Here is a 19,278-nt window from a genome sequence, read left to right as displayed (position 1 = left end):
TGTTCATGCTGAGAATGGTTAAAATTAGATGCCTAAACCATGTCAAGAACTAAGGCAGTTCCTTCATGTGTAGAAATACTAAGGGTCAATACTTTCTTCTGGCAGCAAAGGAAGACATGGGCAGCACACATCCCTGAAAACAGGACCAAACCTTATTGCATGAGTGCAGGTTTAGTTACTCAACCTAAGCATGAAGCATTTAAAATTATGGCATACATGTAGTTTTGGCAGTGGCCACACTCTGCATTGGCAGAAAGTAATTAAATCAGCAGCACATTTTTGGACCACTCTGAAGCCAGCATCTCTGGGTTAATTGGTAGTGTTCACATTTGCAGGCAGAGTGAAAAAGTTGCTACAAGCTCTTGTTTGTGCTGTTCCTGTCCTTTGACACAATTTTCTGTTGGCTGCATTTGAAGAAATCTCAGCACTGCTTTTAGGAGGTGTTTTTAGAAGTTTCATGGCAGCCTGAAACCCTCATTTCCCCCCTTCCACCAACCATACTATCAATATATCAAAAGGCATTTTGACATATGAATTTCATTAATCTATGGCAGTACCTCAGCTCTGACTTACAGGCACTGCCTCCAGGGCACTCCTTAGAACCGGGAACTAATTTAAAATTACATTTATGCAAATGTACCCAAACTTGCTGTACTGTAATTGAGCTTGGGTACAATGGGCTGTGAAAGTCACCGGAACAGCTCAGTCTGTGCGAGGTGACTGAGCTTCCCTGCAGTCTGTGTGAGGGTGGCTGCCCACTGCCAATGTCCCAGCAAGGCAATTTAAAACCAGCAGGGGTAATTCCTGCAACCTTGGAGGGTACTGTAGTATTAGAAACACCCTGAGCAGTAAAACAACCTATTCAGACCTGCAGGCAGCTGAGGTAGACACCACGCAGGCAGGTTCTTCTCTTTGCATCCTCATGAGTGGCGTTTTTAGACTGGAACCTGAATTTTGGCTGCTGTTTGCCCAGATGCTGAGCTGCCTCCTGTGCGGGCTCCAGGGAGAGCGCATCGCGACTGCGTGCTGCGGAGTGGGGAAATGTCAGTGGCCCCAGTGTGTACATAACTCACAGGACCTTGGAAGGCATTCTGTAAATACAAAGCCTAATGATTTCCTTGCTCGTTTTTATGAGCCCAGAAGACGTTGCAAGGACTGAATGAGAAGAAGCAGCATCTCCTAGAATGCTCAAGCAGATGTACTTCCTCCGAGGAAGTAAACTGAATGTCCTGACCTTGCAGAGCAAAAAACACTTTTATTTTCAAAGATGATTATATGAATTTCTAGGAACTAAATAACTTCTAGAACCCAAAAAAAACCCCCAAAAAACCAACAACAACTCTTTTCCCTGACCCCTCTGAAATACTAAGGTTGGCTAAAATAGAGATTAGGCCTTGAGGCAAACTAGGCTTGTAACTGCTCTATGGCCACTGAATAGATGCCACTGGTGTGCTGTCATGACCCAGCTGAGGTGCAGACACATTCAGCTTGCTAGCTGGGTCAAGGAGTGGTAGAATGGAAATGAGCAGATAGACCTGATTTATTTTTCTCTTGCCAAGAGATGCACAGAAGATTTGAGGTACAGAGAGCTTCTTAAAATCTGACCCAGTTTTGCAGAAAGCTGTGAAAGAGCCTTCCTTTTGGAAAGAGACCTTTAACTTTTAAAACAGAGTCACATCCTGGTTTGTGAGCTGCTTTCCAGCACAGCCTTACCTGTGGGAGCCTGCTGGCTGCAACACAGAGTGCATTGTGTGCTCTGGTGCAGTGCAAATGAAACCAGGGAAATAAAGCAGAGTAGCTTTTCATCGTGCTTGTCAGCCCCCAGGATTTTCCCTCCAGAGTGCCTAAGCTGAGGGTCACACGGCAGGAGCCCAGCTGTGCCACCGAGGGGTTTGCACACAGAAATAGTTATCTGCTGGAATATACCCCGTGCAAGGGAGGGGCATATTTCAGTGGATAACTATTGGCAAACCCTGGGGATAACCTGGGCGATCATGCAAGCAAAGCAGAAAAACAGGACTTCAGGATTAGCTTTTAATTTCTGCCTATAGCTCGTTTGAGGGCAGGCCATTAAAGTGACAGCATCAAGTCATTAAAATACTGCTAAAATTTTAAAAATAACTAGAATCTGGGGAGGTGCTTCAGGTTTCCTGATCCTCAGTGCAAAATGCCTCAGGACAATGAAGTTTACAGTGTTATTTTTTCTCAACAGTTTTTGAAAATCAACTTTATTTTTCTCTAGTGATAGGACAGATTCAAAAAAATAATTGACACAAAAGATCATAATCTTGTTCCACATATTTAGAAAGCAAAATCTAATTTATATTTTTTTCTTCTGTGGCCTTTTTCTTTTGCAACCTTTCCTTAAGTAAATATCCTGTAAACAGATTTTTATTTCTGTTTTATGCTTTATACTCATAAGTAATTGTGTTAAGGGGATTCAGGCCAAATTTTTTTCCCCAAACATGTTTACAGAACATGTTTGTTCTGCCCACAATTTTTTCTCAAAAAGGGAGAATTGTTAAAGTTTGGAAATTTTCATAGTAATATTTACAGAAATTGTTATTAGAAAGCAAAAAATATGACTGGAGGCATAAATAATTTTTTTCAGTGCAGGCACTAACAGCTACAAGAGTACAGCAGTGCAAGATAAGTCAGAGGACAAGGGGAAGGAGGCTACCTGGTGGTTATAGATGATGGGGGATGGAAGTGAGACCCAAGTGCAAGGAAACAGATGTAGTATAGAAACAGGGCAAATAAATAGAAGCCTTGTAGCAATGACTCGGGACTGGCAGTGAGCTCAGAGCTGATACCACTCCCCTCTCTGCTCCCAGTCCCTTTCCCAATGAAGCAAAATGCCATTGACCTCCAGCTCATTATGCACTGCAATAACACACGGTGCAGAGGCAGAAATTATCTCGTGCTCTTATGCTCCCTTTTCGTGGCATCCTCAGGAGCACCCAGGAGAGCATGAACCCAGAGGATGAAGTGGATGAGTTCCTGGGCCGGGCCATCGACGCCAGAAGCATCGATCGGTTGCGCTCGGAGCACGTGCGCAAATTCCTCTTAACATTCAGGGAGCCTGACTTGGAGAAAAAGGTAACGCTGTCCAAAAACCATTGCAGTGCATCAGGCAGCCTTGTTAGGAGTTTTAATTCTCCTGCAGAAGGTCAGGCTGTTATATCTAGGGTTTAAGGTGTGGTTTGGGTGCTGGAGGTGGGGTTGTGATTTTAAAAAATCCATGCTTCTTCATGGAAACCTTAATATAACTTGTCCTAAAAAAATCACAGCCATCTGAAGGGAGCACTGGCCAGGAAAGCCATTTCTATCAGACACACATGAATGTGCAGTGATAAGCAGTAAAGGGAATCCAGAATAAACCAGATTGTTTCTCTGACTTGGAGACTCCAAACCAAGACTGCAGTCACCCCTTCTCTCCTTCAAATCACTGCAGAAACCCACTTCAGCCTACCTAAGCTCTGAACCTCCTCTGGAGGGACTTTTCCCTGCCCTTTGTCCCAAAGAGCCCCAGGTACTATTAGGGCTCATTGAGATGCAATATGTACTCTGGATATTTTTGGGAACCCATTTTAAGCAAGAAATAGTTCTCTATCCCACAAATGTGAGAAAGGGGAGTAACAGACCTAAAGCTCATGAGCAGTTGATTTCTTTCTGATCTGGTTTCAGATATTGCTGTCAGGCAAAGATCATTTCCCTGACTATATAGTAGAGACTATGAGCTATCATCAGCTCTAGATGGCTGCAAAGTTAAATTTCCAAGTCCAATTTCTAAGTCTAGAGGTACCTGGATGACATTATTAAAGGTACCATAAGAAATGGTAGGTTTAATAGCACAAAGAAAGTAATCCCTTTTTTCTTTCATTTTTTATTCAAGCACATATCCTTAGGATGCTTGAGAGGTCTTTGGGTTAAGCTCATTATTCCATGGAAAACACTTCAAAATAAGTTTGCACTAATTATGTTATAATTTTATTTAGAAACAGTCTTTCCTTGACAAGAATGACTACCTATTACAAAAGCAGATCTTTTCAGGGTTTACAGCTGTTCAATGAATCAGTGTGGGACTGGATAAAAGCTCAAGCATGTAATTTCCCCCCACTCCTCCTCTTCAATTTTACAGCTGAAAACTGCCAGGGAAATTAGCGGTTCACCTGTTCAGAGCACCTTTTATTTTGTGGTTCAAACACTGATATGGTCTGTGCTGAGAACTGAGCTTCAAGCTAAATAAAGCACCTTTGGGCATTGGGGGCAGCTCCCACGTGGTCAAAATGTTGACAAGAAGTTGGAAGGAGTGGCTGTGTGAAAGCCACAGCAGCCTTGCACTGCCAATAACGAGTCAAGTCATCTGCACAAAATGCAAGGTTTTCTCATTAGCTGCATTTGTCCCTCCTGGAGGAAACTTCCCATGCAAGAAGTTTATTTCTGATGACAGTGACCTAGAATCTTGGCACCAGATAATCCATTTCTGTTCCTCTCATGCAAGGGGCAGTTGGTGAATCCTCTCTTCACCCAGCTCTGTGGGTTTCTTCCCTGGCCTTTGGGCCTGTTCAAGCCCTTACAGATTGCTTGGGGGGGAAGGGGAGTTGCGAATGTTGTTTCCTACCAGCAACAAAGACCTAGGCAAAAGCCAAGTAAGAAATTTTTGTGGAGAGAAGGCAGCCAGCCAAACTTCCCACTAACAGAATAACTGTGTTTTTTTGCAGTACTCCAAGCAGGTGGATGACAGGTTTGGAGCCTATGTGGCTTGTGCCTCCCTAGTCTTCCTCTTCATCTGCTTTGTTCAAATCATAATCATGCCACAGTGAGTACCCTTTCATCCCTTTGCTCCCATCTGCTCCCCTCCTCTATTCCAGCCTACTTTTCTTTGTTTTTTCCTTGAAAATTCAGAACTCCAAGGGGAAGAGAAAAATCCTTAAATAATTCATGCTCAAGTGATGCATGGTGCTTATTGTTTTCACCCATTTCTAGTGCAGATTAAAACCTCCTCACTGGCATGTGAGGATTTCTGTTTTCCCGAAGTGATTTCTCTTATAATTTACCTCTGTCTTAGGAAATCCAGTTCAGCACATTTATAAGCCTGTGGAAAGCAAATACCACTGAGTAGGAAGGATTGCCTACCAAGGCATAGCACACACTCACTGCACAAGGCTGGGCTGCCCTCTTGTCTCAACACATTGGGACAGGGAGGTAAAAACCCATCACAGCCTCATTGCTCAGAGCACTGAGGACTCAGGAACTGCTTAGCAAATGAGGATAATCTCTCATACATTGGTTCTTCTGGACTCAGAGCAGCTGGGCAAGAGGAGGGGTAGAGAGGAGGTTGAGCTGCACATGCCTGAGCTTGTGGCTTGCTCCTGGTTTAAGGGTTGCAGTCATTTCTTTTCCCAGGCAAGAATGGCATAAGCTGCTCAGGGCCATGGGGCACAGTGCTCTTGGCCCACTGCAGTGGTCTGCAGCCTCATCTGCAAGGCACAGCACAACCCACTAAATCTGCTCCAGCAGTGAGCTCTGCAGAACTGGGACTCCTCAAATTGTTCTTTAAAAGTCACTTAAAATTACATGTGGGTATTTCCTATGCTCTGGTTTAGTAGCCATAATACACCATTCACTGAGCAATGCTGTGTTGGAAATAAATTTAGAGTTAGTAATTTTTAAATGAAGAACAAGATCACAGAAGCTCTGAAAATGCTCCAAATTTATCTTCTTTACAAGAAGAGAAAAAATTGTCCCTAAAGAGAGCACCAGCACTATTTTATGTCATTACAACTGTTTTCTACGTCTGTTCCCACCACAGATCTTTCTGGAGTAGAGATTGGTTTGCAGTGTTCAGATCAGATATTCAGAAGGTCACAGAAATAACACGTAGTCTGATGTTTGTTGTTCACTCTCCCAGGCACAAGTGCTCACAGAAGGATTGAATCAGCAAAATAACATCAGGACAAATGCACTGTGTAAACAGACAGGCCTGCTTTGGGAAACTGCAAGTGAAGCTGAAAGAGGCTCAAAATTGGAACTAGATAATTCCCAGCAATTAATGCAATGTTAATTACGTTCAGAAATTTAACAGGGGCTTACACTTTGGACTTCTAAATATTGCTGTCATAACTTCACACCTGCAGAGGCCCTCTACCATCCTTGTGTTGCTCATCAAGCTCCCAAAGCAGCCACTATGCTGTCTCCATAAAACCCAGTTTAACATTTAAATGACAACTTGACAATTTCTCATGTGTGGCAACCATATGGCTGCCTCCTTTGTATTACGCAGGAGCCCATCCCTTATGGCAGTGTGGTGTAAATGTTGTGCTGTTCAGTCTCCTTCCATGCTGCCCATAAGGAGGGTGGTTGTTTATTTGGGGATTTTTTTGCATGTTCTGAAGTGTCCTTAGTCAGCCTGGCCTGTCTGAAAGGTGTTTTGGTTCAAGAGCAAATAAAACTCTGTATTTTAACTGTAGGTCAGATACACTTCCCTTCACCTTTTGCTTTGTTTTTCCTTATATTTCAGTTGCATAGCTTTGGTCTGTTATTGAACAACAACTGAAACCACAGGTGCATATGTGTCACCATCAGAGCCTCATGAAAGACACACCGTGGAATCTGAATTTGAAACTAGAGACAGAATGTCAGTGTCAATTTATTATGATAAAGAGGAATTGCTTTAAGGAATTTCAGAAAAGGCTCAAACAGTGAATTAGCAAGTACGATTATCCCAGTAGTCATGAGAGAACACAGAGACCAGCTGGCTTTGGTGTTGTTGCCCCCAGTGTCACATCGCAAGGGTACTTCCTTTAGATTGTGAACAAGGCTGGCTCCTGGGAGGGGGCCTGTCCTGTCACACTGAGACCAATCACTGGGAAATTGGTGTTGAATATCTTTGTGAGGAAAACAGATGAAAACTCACAGTACAAAGTTGGCCCTGGAATCCTCTTTGTACTTCGAAGTTGGGAGGAGCAGGAACCTCTCAGGCTGGCCAAGATAAGGCTGTTATCCCTGACTATCCTGATGCTGTGCTTGCTCCCATCCCAGAGCACAGAGAGTGGTGCTGCACAGACATTCCCTGTGCAAGACAGGAAGCCATTCCCACTGAGATTATTCCCACCCAGCTGCACTTCAGCACTCAGCCTGCCTTCCTTGCCAGGGGTGCCCTGCCCACAGCCAGCTGGGGGCTGACCTGCCACAACAAGTTGTTCTGTCACCTCCTCTAGTGCATGAAATGTTTTTCAGTCCCACCTCTGTCACCCCAGCAGGAAGGTGATTGCTGTAAAAGATGCAGCATTCTCTGTTCTGCAGCCTGTCTGAATAATTCTAAATAGGCCAGAGTATCTGTTGGTATTCAAGGCACCTCGTGTCTCCTACAGCTATCCTAATTGGAAAGTCTGTGCAGTGTGTCATAGCTTGTACAAATGTGTTCTGGAGAGCAGGGCTGCAGCTATTCTACACAGTGTGCTTTTAAAAAACAAAACAAAACCAACCAAACCTCTCCTTGATTTCAGCTCTACGTTTATGCTGGGTTTTTACCTGACCTGTTTCCTGATCCTGACCACAGTGGTGTTTGTTTCAGTCATTTACTCCTGTGTAAAGGTGAGTACTGTGGTTTCTTTGTAGTCCTCTGCCTAAGATAACCAGATCAGCAATCTGCTTCTTCAGCTAACAGAGTGTGTTTTGTTAGCCATCCTTTCCACACTATGTGATAAGGGTTACAGAAAAAGCCTTTGATAAGGCAGAATGAACTGCAAACAGATGTTAGGGTTGGCATCTCTGTAGCTCAGCAAGAAGTAATCACTCTGTGGATCTGCATGTCTATTAAGTCCCCTGCAGACACTCTCATATTGATATAAGAAGAGCACATTTTCCAATGTGGGACCAAGCCCTGACCATTCATTTCCTCCCTGTAAACTTCCTGCAGCGTTGCCTGTGTACTGGCCCCTGCTGCCTAGGCGTGTTTGGGTAGGCAGATAATCAGAAGCAGAATATCATCAAGGAAAAATGTCCTGGAGGGAAGTAAAAGCCATAAACATATAGAATTTTATCAGCCTTTCTCACATGAGTGTACAGAGCTTCCAACATTCGCTGGGCTCTTTCTTGTAGCTGGCTTTGATCAGAAAATAAATACATGGTGTGAAGTCCAAAAACATATTAATTCTTCTTGTCAGCCTGTGGTAAATTGGCAGTGAGCACTGTGGGAAGGATGCTGTGCTCATCCATTTCACTCAAAAGTTTTCCTATTAAAAACATGGATATGTTTCAGGTTTAGGGATCCTTCTGGTCTAGAAGTGTCTGAACATGGAACACACTCAGATTCAGGTTCCTTAGCCCAAGTTTAGCTTTGTTCCTCGGTGCCTGGAATAAAATAGCTCAGTAGCATTATGTTTCCTGCAGAAGAAACAGTGGGATAATGGATAATGTCAGGCAGATGATGTGTCTCACTTTAATTATCTTCTCTGTGCCATTTTCAACAGTTGAATGTGGGTGCTCTTGACAGACTTGCACCTTACATGTCTTTTTGATTTTTTTAAAGTTAGATTTGGAAATTAAGCTTTGCCTTCTCATATAATAAGAGCTGCAGAGTGTTCCCAGTGACAGAAGCTTCAACTTCTATTTGAAGTTAACTTCTCACTTGCAGGGTTTCCTTTGGCCTTATGACAATATTAAAGGGAGCCTAGTTTCTAAGTGCAGCATCCCATTGTTCTTGCCTGTTTACCAGCAATGAGAAGCAGAGTCAGAAATAACACTGCTGATAGGAAGGCTTGGGTGCCTTGAGCTGGGAAATGGTACCCACGGCTGCCTGGTTGTTCTTGGTGTGTCCATTGCACTTGAGGGTGCTACTGAAAATCATCCATTTGTAAACTGGTATCAGCAGTTAATGTGATTAGCAGTTAATTAACCACCAATGTGACAAGCTTCAGGTCACAGCCACAGTGAACTTGGGAATTCAGTGCCCAGCTGTGCTGCCTCCTCACGCTGCAGGTCTCTGGCAGCACCATCCCAGCACTCTGCCAGCCAAGCAGGGCCACCCCAAGTCACTGGTTCTGCTGGGACAGGAGCTGGGGCAGGCCTGGAGCACCTGAGCTGCCTGCCTTGCCACCAGCCAGAGCTGTTTGTCACCCACTGGCATTTGCAGGCCACTTTCACTTACTGACAGCAGCACTCTATTCTTCTGTCATCATTCAAATCCTCTAGTTATGGTTTGGGCTTTTTGGTTAAAATTATTACTGATCTTAATTACTGATTAATTTCAAAGGCACACAGGACTTTTCAGTCCCTGGGATGGTAGGCAGATTTCATCCTTGCTTTCTTTGTCTTGATCTTCCAAATTTCTGTAGAAAAGCTCTGTTCAGTGATGCCTCCAACTGTTTCTAGGCTGGCTTTGCCTCATTGCTTAGGCTCTGGATGCACAAGACATCAGAGGGAATTCAGAAGAACATCAGAATTTAATGGGATTTTCTGAAGCCACTGACATTTCCAGCAGTGAGTTTTCATCCCCACAACATACTCATGTATAACATCCAGCGTGGCTTCTGTGCAGAGATTGAAAATATTGGGCCTTCTAGCTCCAGTTCCTTTTTTATTACCCCTTCTTAGTGCTCCAAATTAGCTTCTGCTGACAACACCTGATTATGAGATGGCTTGCTTAGGGAACAGGTACTTCTAGCTCGTCAGCTCCATGTGTGATGGCAGCAGCTCCTAATAGCTGCAGCCCACTTCTGTCATCCAGAGCAACATCTTTGTGTTTCAAGTCTTTGATTTTTAAGCAATGGGTTTACCCAGCCCTTGGATGAGGGATGTTATTTTATTTCTGTACTCCACGTTGCTCCAGGAAACACACACCTGCAGAAGGAAGGCAGTTTTACAGATCCTTCAGATGAAACCCCTGAAAATAAGGATGTCAGCATTGTTTGCTTTGTTTCACACTCAGATGTGGGATAGGAGAGCATGTGTTTTAAATACCAGTGGTTCATCCCACACAGAATTGGAAAGCAGGTGTCCACCCCAGGACATCAGCATAAGCATAACTCTTGCCTGTTTGCTGTGCTGTTACATGATAAGTGTCTCTTTTTTCTTCCTCTTTCCAGCTTTCATGTAAGATTTCCCCTCCCTGTTTTGGCCTCTCCAGCTCTGGCTTTGACAGTGGCCAGCAGGCTCTTTCTGAACAGCTTGATCATGTTTTATTTTCTTTCGCTGTCATTATTATCTTCCACTATAAAATTCTCCACGGACTAGAAGTTGATCCTGGAGCTGCCAGCGCAGCCAGTTTGGCTTTCCAAGTTTCTTCAGCTGTAATAAACAAGAGAGTTCCAGTTCTTTGCTTTGATGCTCCATGAAGTCTTGGCCACTGTGAGGTGGTGTCCCTTCCCAGTAGAGTCGAAGGTCATGGGAACCAGGGTCCCTTCTCAAATACTCTGCTGACAGACATCTGTTTTGCTACTAACTTATCGAGTTTGTGTTTTTTTCTTAAAATCCTTTAACTTCTGGTATCTGCACTGCTGTGTGGAATTCAACTTCTTGCATGGTTCTGGGAGAACACAGGAGAGAAATTTCAAGTTATCCTTTATGAGAAAATAAGCTTTTCTGTAGCTCTGCACAGGTGTAGCTTGCCTATCACGTTCTTTGTCTCCAAAAGCTGGTCTAGATGTTCCTAAAACATTTGGGTTTTTTGTCTCAATCAGGAAAATAAAATCCTCTGAAAACTGTACTTTTTTAATAGACTAATAAATCACTGTGAAATAAGTTACAGAAATGGACTTGCAACATCAAGTTGCCTGGAGATGTTGTCTTTTACTGCAGAAGCATCTTAATGTACTTCAAAATGACTCAAAGGCTTTTATTACAAATTGAAAAATCAGACCTTAAAGACCTCATCTTACAACATAACAGCAATTATCTAAGCAGTTTTCCATACCCACACTAGATGTTAAGAAGACAAAAAGAAGAAATATTACTCTTCTGTACTAGATCAGCTGTTGTTCCAAAGAATTGACTTTTTTAGAGTAATTTTGTCATACAAATGACTGGAGGTTATGGATTATTTTCAGTGTGACATACTACTTGTTGGATCACTTTTTAAACTTGTACTTTCACAGGCAGAGCAGCGTCCTTTCTTCATGTACACTTACACATTTCAATTCAGAGTGAATTGGAATCAACTGGAAAATCCAATTTTCTTTTTTCCCATTGTGGTTCCTTTTCTTTACATGAGGATTTTGAGTGCTAATGAGTGACCTCACCCTTGTGTGGCTGCCCAAACATGGACCTCAGCTGCCCAGATGGATCACATCCTTTCTCTCAGCCCCTTCTCAGCAGTGCCAATGGGTCTGGGAGTTGCCATTTCATCAGATCCCTGTTCTTCACTCAGGCAGGATTTCAGTGTCACTTTGGACAGTACAAGGCAATGGGCCAACCAGCAGTACTGCTTGGATTTTCACTGTACTGTAATGTCCTGATATTCTGCTTCTTTTACAAGGACAGAAGAGGTCTTATTTTTGTTTTTTCGAAAATGGGAGAGAAAGTAATCTTCTTTCCTTTTTTTCTACTTTTGTGCTATACCCCTGACTTGTGGATGTTTTTATGGGAGAAGCACTGCATTAATGGAGCTGAATTGTCAGACCTGAGATAGGTTCCCCATGTCTATCAGAGAAGTCCTTCAAGCTGCAGGTGTTCCTGGTCTCCACCTGCCTCTGTGAAATGGGGAGAGCGTGACTTGTGTGCCAGGGCCCCCACGAGTGTTCATGAGGCAGAGGTTCCTCAGATGGATGGCATGACTGTGCTGTTGCACTCTCAACTGCAGCCCTGACCTCCTATGGGTTTTGGCATTTCTTTCTTCTTCAGGACTTTTTCCAGCTGTACTTGTTTACTGACCTAAAATTTTTCCTAGTTTGCAAAGTAATGAGAACCAAGATTAATACAAAGAAAACATGTTTTCATTAGAATTTAAGTGTCTTCCACTGATCGCTTTGCTTGATATCTCAGGCTTGGTTCAAAGTCAGGCTTTTTTGGGATTGTTGGCAGCAGAGGCTTGAGCCAAGATCCACAACAAAAAACTCCAAAGTTTTATTTAGGTGCCTGATTTCCCAGAGATTGCAGATGGAGGTTAGATCCCTGAATACCTTTGTGCAGCTTTGCCTTGAGGCCTAAACAAAGAAGTGGCAGGAAAACCTGTCCTGCTCTAATCTAGTGAGAAAACTGTCTAAATGCAGTACAGATCTCCTTCCAAATCCTTCTCCTTCCAAATCCTGTTTGGATTGGGAGGCTATTCTATTGGGGGCTAGAGCAGAGGAAAGCCCCATTGCATTTTCCATAACCCTCTTCTAGTAGGGATCTGCTAGCTGGCATCTGTGCGGAAGCAGCTGGACATGGTAGGGCAAAGAGATATTTTGGTTCATGGCTTATCAACAGAGCTAAGGATTTCTATGTCATCAGGGTTTATTTGTGAGAGAAAGGTGTTTTTCTTTGTTTTATAGTGGCTGTCACTGAGCCTGAAGGATTGCATAAGCTTTCAGCGTACTTCAATCAACCCTCATTCAGTGCAAATAAGTTACAACCCCGCTTTCCCCTTTTCTCCAGTCCCCCACAGAGCCTTGTTCTCGCCTTTCACCTGGAGCATGTGCTGGTAGCAGGTGAAATCAACTCTTTCAAAACTCTTGCCACAGCCTCTCCCTGCCTCTGTACAAAGTCAGCAGCTAATCAGCGCCTTGGCCGCTCCGGCACTCGGTAATTACACTGCAGGGCTGCTGTGTGGGAAGCACAGCACTGACAAAATGTTGCATATCCGAAGATGTAAGAGTGAAGGATAAAAGGGAAAAGCAAGACTTTTAATAGAAACATTAGTCATAGTTAAATTGCAGTGCCATGGCGCTGTGCTGCTGTTTCTTTGTGTCTCTAAAAATACCCTCTAGTGGCTTGGTTATTCCTGCAGTAAGGGCAGGGAGAGTTGGGCTCTGGAAAAGGCTTTGGTAGTGCTGGGCAGAGCCCCTCTGCCCTGGTGTGGTGGTGTGCAGGGGCAGGGCACTGTGGGAGGACAATCTCCCACGGGAGCACGAGGGTTCCCTGGCATTCCTGCTCCAGCCCTGAGCTCTGCTGGTGCAGCAGAGGCACATGAAGGGACAGGGTTGCCTTGGTTGTCTCCTGGACACTTTTGCAGCCAGGGCAGTGCAGGGAGGCCTCAGGCCCCGCCAGGGGTGAGCCAGGCTGGGAAGGGCAGGGTCAGGCCCTGCTCTGACACACAGGCTGTTTCCCTCTGGAATGGAGGCATGGGCTCGCGGGGTGCAGTCAGCAGCCATCAGCAGGGAGTCACTGGGCCAGCTGGGCTCCCTGGCTGCCCTCAGCCACGGGCATTTCATCACTGTGACTGTGGAGCAGAGTGCCACAGCCCAGCCGGGCCAGCTGATCTCTGCAGAGGGTCTGACACATCACAGGGCTGTTTTCAGTCTGTGTCTGAAGTGGCACCAGAGAGTCCTACGATACGCCTTGGTGATCAAAGGGACGTGACATGTACTTTCATTTCTGCGTTTTTAAATTTTTGCTCCAGTAATTTCCAGGCTCAAGCTCCTGGCTATTTCAGTTACAGATGGCTTGTGGTTTGCTTCTCACGACAGGATGAGCACAGCCCTGCAAGCCATGCTATCTGTGCTCGGGAGCCATCACTCCCATTAGGAAGGGCTAAGTAGATTTGGAGAGCCAGCTGGGCCTGCTGCCATGAGGCAGACACGTCTCTGCTTGCCCTTGTCCCAGAGCTGCCATCCCCCATCACCATCCTGCAGGCCCTGTGCAGCATCCACACAGACCCACGCTGAAGGATGCAGGCAGCTCACATGCAGGTTGTAATCTGTAAAACAAGCAAGGATTTTATGTGTCTATTTGATTTCTTTTCTCTCATGCAGCTTTTCCCAGTTCCTCTCCAGACTCTTTCTAAGAAGATTGTACAGTCTAGGACCAATAGTACCTTAGTTGGAGTCTTTGCCATCATCCTGGTTTTTCTGTCTGCCTTTGTCAACATGGTATGTCCATTATTTCCTTTTGATCCATTCAGTTCTGCATTGTTCTCATTGGTGCTCTGCAGCATTGTGACCCTTAAAACCACCGAATTTAACATGACCCTGCCCAGGACTGACAGCATCTGGGGTTGGTGTCCTTTGCTTTTTGGGCACAGAACAGAAATGGGAGTCCAACAGTTCCATCCTTAGAGCCCATTATATGCCTGGCACTGCTCTGTGCTCAAGTCCTTTTGTGATTCTTTAAATGCCTCTGCTCCAAGTACAGGAGCCCACCTGATGTGTGTCCCTGCAGGAAGGGCTGGCACGGGGCTGATGTGTTAAAGAACACATACTATAATAACTCCCACCATACTGAGTGGGACATAAGTGCTCCTTGGGCTTGGTGCCAGCCCTGCACGGTGCTGCCTCCTGCTCCAAGTGCAGGGAGCAGCTCCTGGGCACCGTGATGACTCTGCTTTTGAGTTACACGTTTGGGCTGTGATTCCAAACACCACTGCTGAGTTTGGGCTCAGAGAGAGGTGGGCTGTTCTCTGGGGCATGGATTTTGTTAATCAATATTTTGGGGCAGAAAAAGCATAGCTACTGCACATGCAGTAAAACATCAGCTGATGATTTCATGTTGCATATTTTGCACATTGCCATTTCCAAGGGGCTTTTAAACTCGTATAAACTACTTTGTTTTCTTCTCTTTGTCTATGCTGTCGAGCTTAATACCATCTTTGTTTTCCAGTTCATGTGCAGCACTGTGGATCTTGCCAGCTGCATGGCTGCTGAATACAACATCACTCCTGACAGGGTGGACATATGCCTTATCAGCAACCTGACTTCCAACTACAGCCTGGGCACCTTGCAGGGGTTCTGTGACAGTCCTTTGCCCAGCTGCAACTTTCCAGAGGTATTGCTTGGAAAAAATGGGTTTCAGAGGTTGGTCTGGAAAAAGGCTACAAAACCTGTGTGATAAATCTCAGTGATTCTGAGGAAAGCAAGGTTGTTCTTGACTGACATTACAGGACTGACACAGGCTGCTACACACAGCCTTAAGTGTCTGAAGTGATTATCATGAATCCACATTAATGTTTGAGTTCCTTCAGGGCTGAATAATTAGTAGGCTTTTAAAATAGTTGGGTCCTGCCCGTAGCAGGGGAAATGTCCCTCTCCATGAAGTCCTTAATGGCATGCAGAACTGCAAGTCATTTCAAAGGAGTTTGTGGGTGCTCAGTTTTACCTAAAAAACTGACTTCTCTGAAGATCAGTGTCTAGTCACAGAGTTGATGCTTCCCTCCATTTTTTTATATCCTGATGAAAAACTTGGCTTATATATTCTTTCCCAAGGTTTGGCCTCAGACAGGTCAGCAGCCCAGACAGTGGTCTTTTTCACTTTGCAGTGCAATTCCTGTGTCTTCAGGACACCTCATTTAGAAAGAATTAAAATGCTTCTAATGGGAAAAATAACCAAACCCACAACCCAAACCAGCCCAAATATGTTTTTCACATTGATAGAATACTTTACAAAGAAAAAAAAATTATCTTTTTGCATAGCTATTCAAGACCTTTCTCAGAGTTTTTAGGTCACGGCTGTCACATGTGTTGTTTACTGGAAATTGAAAAGGAAAAACAACTCTGTCTAGGATGGAGATAGAATTTATGTCAAGGTCATCTGGGTTTATGGGGACCTGACAGATTTACGGTGGATCTGTTACCATCCAGATGTCCAAGGTGCTACTGAAAGTCCTGGTATCCTACTGAACATATTTCCTCTTAGCTTAACAGGAATATGGTCCCTGTGTGATTCAGTGAGGTTTCTGAGACCACCATTACTGCAACTTTCAACCTCACATAGGCTTTAGTATGCAGAGGCTTTCTGCAGAGAGACCCAGGAGCAGAATCTGGCACAGTGCAGATCTGGGAACAGTCTGTGCCCACCAAGAATTTGTATGGAGTGCTGGCCCAGGACAGAGAGGAATTTTAAGCAATGAGGAATAGCCATTTTGCACACTGAGGTTGCTCTGGCAGCCTTTAGCCAGCTCCTTCTGTTCAGTGGGCTAAGAGGTGAGGAGTCCCTCACCTGCACTCTGAAGGCACGTGTTGGATCTGCTACAGGTATTGCCTGTTGCTCCCAGTGTCCACACAGGAGACAATGGAATCCTACCCCTCAGTCAGGACTGAGGAGGCAAGAACAAGCTGTACAAGTTATTTTCTCTAATTTAATATGTCAGACTATTAATAAATGAACTCAGAACATAAGCATATTTCTACTTCAACTAGGGCTTGCTTTTAACGGAAAGGATGGATTGCCTCAGGCACATGATATGGGGTTTTTGCCAGAAATAAGCTTGTCCAGACAGAGTGGAAGCTTAAATCTTCACAGATTTGATAGCAGGAAGGTGGTGAGCTGGATAACATGCCTCTCTTCCTTTTGCATCCCTGCTGACTTTACCAGGAGCCATAAATGGCACCCACAGTCTGCAGTCACACTGGGAAGCACTGGCATGCTGAGCACAGCCCCAGCCTGGCAGGAGCTGCTGCTGCACCACCCAGCTGTGCCAGAGGTGCTGCACAGCCACACATCTGCACCTCTGCAGCTGCTGGCTGGACAAATTATCATGGGGCTGCCATGGGTGGGCATGGGGACATTTGTCCAGCCTGTACCTTGCCCATGGTGCCAGTGTGTGACATTAGAGGGGACAGTGCTTCCCCATTGGCCTCAGGTGGGCATCTGTCCAGGAGTGTGACTTGCCAATACCTTTAGTCCTATGTGTTTGCAGATATGCAAATTTGAGCCTAGAATTTGGCCTTAAAGCAGACTTCATCCAGCAGAACTGGCAGTAACTGTGTCCAGGGAAAAGCTGCATCCCAGCCTTGGGTGTCCAGCTCTGAGGCCCGTGCCTCTTGAGAGTGAAGCATATAATGCCTGGAGAAGAAGGCCACAGTTTTCCTCTTCATCCATTCAGTTTAAACTTCTGTAATGTGGGAGATTTCCACAGGCAGCCCCAGGTTTATATGTTTGATCAGCTCGACTACATAACTACCAATCCTTTTCTATCCCTATGTTTAGTTTCTTTTGTTTTCAGTTTTGATTTATCCAGCTGACATTCATCTGTCTTTTGGTTTTTTTTCCCATTTTTGTCTTTATACAGTACTTTACCTACAGTGTCTTATTGAGTCTCCTGGCCTGCTCTGTGTTCCTTCAGATCAGCTGTATTGGAAAATTGATCCTTATGTTAATAATTGAATTTATATATGTTCTCATTGTGGAAGTGCCAGGGGTCAACCTGTTTGACAATGCAGATCTCCTGGTTACAGCCAACACCTAGTAAGTGCCTTTTACTTCTGAAATCTTTGCCTGATTTCTTTCCCACAGTGATTCCAGTGTGGCATTAGGTGGATGGGAGTGCCAAGGCTGTGGTGCAAGCCAGGGAAGTGCATGCTGTGCTCTGCCTCTGAAGGGCAGGAGAATACAATTCCCTTTAAGACCTTTTAAATGTGGGACTTGACTAATGAACTATCTATTAATAAGAGAACATAACTGGAATCAGAGTGGATCCGTATTTCCTTTTCTCCAGAAATGGGGAGTGTAGTTAGTCATTCTTAATGCTGGTATTACACTCCCAATATAGAAATGTCATTTCTCAAATAAGAAAAAAAAAATCCTCCAACAAACTTGATCTCGCTCAGGGATGTGATGTGAGCCACCACAATACATCAAACCCAGCTTGGGGTGGTGGAATGGTGGTGCTTGGCCACTGATCTCCTGCCAGTTGCTTCCAGGACATATGTCCTTGTTTGAAAAGCCAGTATCACAGCTGGGCTCAGCACAATTCCCAGCAGAAGGGTGTGGGCTCAGTGGGAATGGACAGGTGCCCTTTTAGTTACAAAAGCTGGCTTGTCATCAGGTCACACATTAATCCTGGTGGCAGCCTCCTTCCACTGCTGTGGTGGTTCCCCATCCCCTGGAGGTCCCACACCAGGGAGGGAAGTTTGGCACTTCCACAAGCCTGAGCTCCTCCATGGGTTTTGTTTCTCGTTGGGAATTGCTCTGTTGTGTTAACTCCTTGTTTTGATGATTTCCCCTTGTAGGCAACAATTGTACTTAAATATGAGTGAATCAAATTATGCCAGTTCAGGTGAACTATTTGTCAAGGCTGATAGCTGTGGTTGTTCCTGCCTTGGACAGGAGGTGTTTGAGAAGATTCCCATGGCCCTTCCCAGTGTGCTGTGAAATGCCTTCTGTAGCTGCTCAGAGTTCAGGATGGCCATTAACCATCAGCCCTTCAAGCCATCATTAACCATCAACCCTTCAAGCCCAATGATCTGGGTACTCCTCTCCTTCACATGACTACTCCATGATTTCAGCACTCCCATGTGCCCAGTAATAATTAATGGATATACAGCTTCTGCTGGCATTGCCAGTTAATGGAGGTGTAGCTTTTGCTGCCATTGGCAGTAATCACTTAAATTATTTTGTTAACTCAGTTGAGTGAAATTAGGTAGGAAACCCCATGGAGCTTTCTGTGGGGAGGTATAGGGAGAATGAGGTTTTCTTGCCCTTTTTTCAGATATTAGGTGTTCCATCAGCAGAAGCTATTTAGCATTTTCTAACACAATTAGTGAAATAAAAGCATTTTATATCTCAAATATAATTTCATTCTTGTAATTCAAGCACTAAGCGAAATTACAGCACTTGGAAGTGTAATTTACATCACTTCACAATCAGAATGTCAGTAATAAAGTCAGTAATAAAGTGGAGAAGGTTAGCATGTTTTCCCAGAAATAGCTTTCTGTCGTGCTGTATTATCTCTCACTAAATGGGATTTGTGTGGTGGCTCAGCCCCACACAGCCCCTCACTGCCCTGTGCTGGGATGGGGGACAGAGTTGGAAGGGGAAAAGTGAGAAAACTCATGGGTTGAGATAAAGACAGTTTAAAGGGACAGAAAAGGGAGAAACTAATAATAATAATAATTTAATTAGAATAGATAAAACAAGTGATGCACAACACAGTTGCCCACCACTTGCCAACCAATGCCCAGCCAGTTCTGAGCAGCAGCCCCAGGCCAGATTTCCCCCCAGTTCCCATACTGAGCATGATGCCATATGGTATGGAATATTCCTTTTGGCCAGTTGGGCTCAGCTGTCCTGGATGTGTCCCCTCCCAGCATCTTGTGTCCCTCCAGCCTGCTCACTGGGGTTGTTGAGGAGCTGAAAAGTCCTTGACTTAGTATAAACACTACTTAGCAACAACTAATACATCAGCATGTTATCAACATCCTT

At 44.6% G+C, this 19,278-nt stretch overlaps 1 protein-coding gene across 1 annotated transcript in view; it reads left to right on the top strand.

Moving 5' to 3' along the window:
- The window catches only part of ADCY5 (adenylate cyclase 5), a 203,904-nt gene that overhangs the window by 174,835 nt on the left and 9,791 nt on the right, over window positions 1-19,278 (top strand). Inside the window, exons 10-15 of the mRNA XM_064435033.1 lie at window positions 2,955-3,099; window positions 4,725-4,822; window positions 7,512-7,599; window positions 13,896-14,012; window positions 14,740-14,904; window positions 17,147-17,322. Coding sequence (XP_064291103.1) covers window positions 2,955-3,099; window positions 4,725-4,822; window positions 7,512-7,599; window positions 13,896-14,012; window positions 14,740-14,904; window positions 17,147-17,322 — 789 coding nt within the window. The remainder of the gene's footprint in view (window positions 1-2,954; window positions 3,100-4,724; window positions 4,823-7,511; window positions 7,600-13,895; window positions 14,013-14,739; window positions 14,905-17,146; window positions 17,323-19,278) is intronic.

Source organism: Passer domesticus, chromosome 10, assembly GCF_036417665.1.
Source record: "Passer domesticus isolate bPasDom1 chromosome 10, bPasDom1.hap1, whole genome shotgun sequence".
Classification (NCBI taxonomy): Eukaryota; Metazoa; Chordata; class Aves; order Passeriformes; family Passeridae; genus Passer; species Passer domesticus.
Note: the sequence above shows the minus strand (reverse complement) of the source record. Positions and strands in the feature narration are given on the sequence as shown.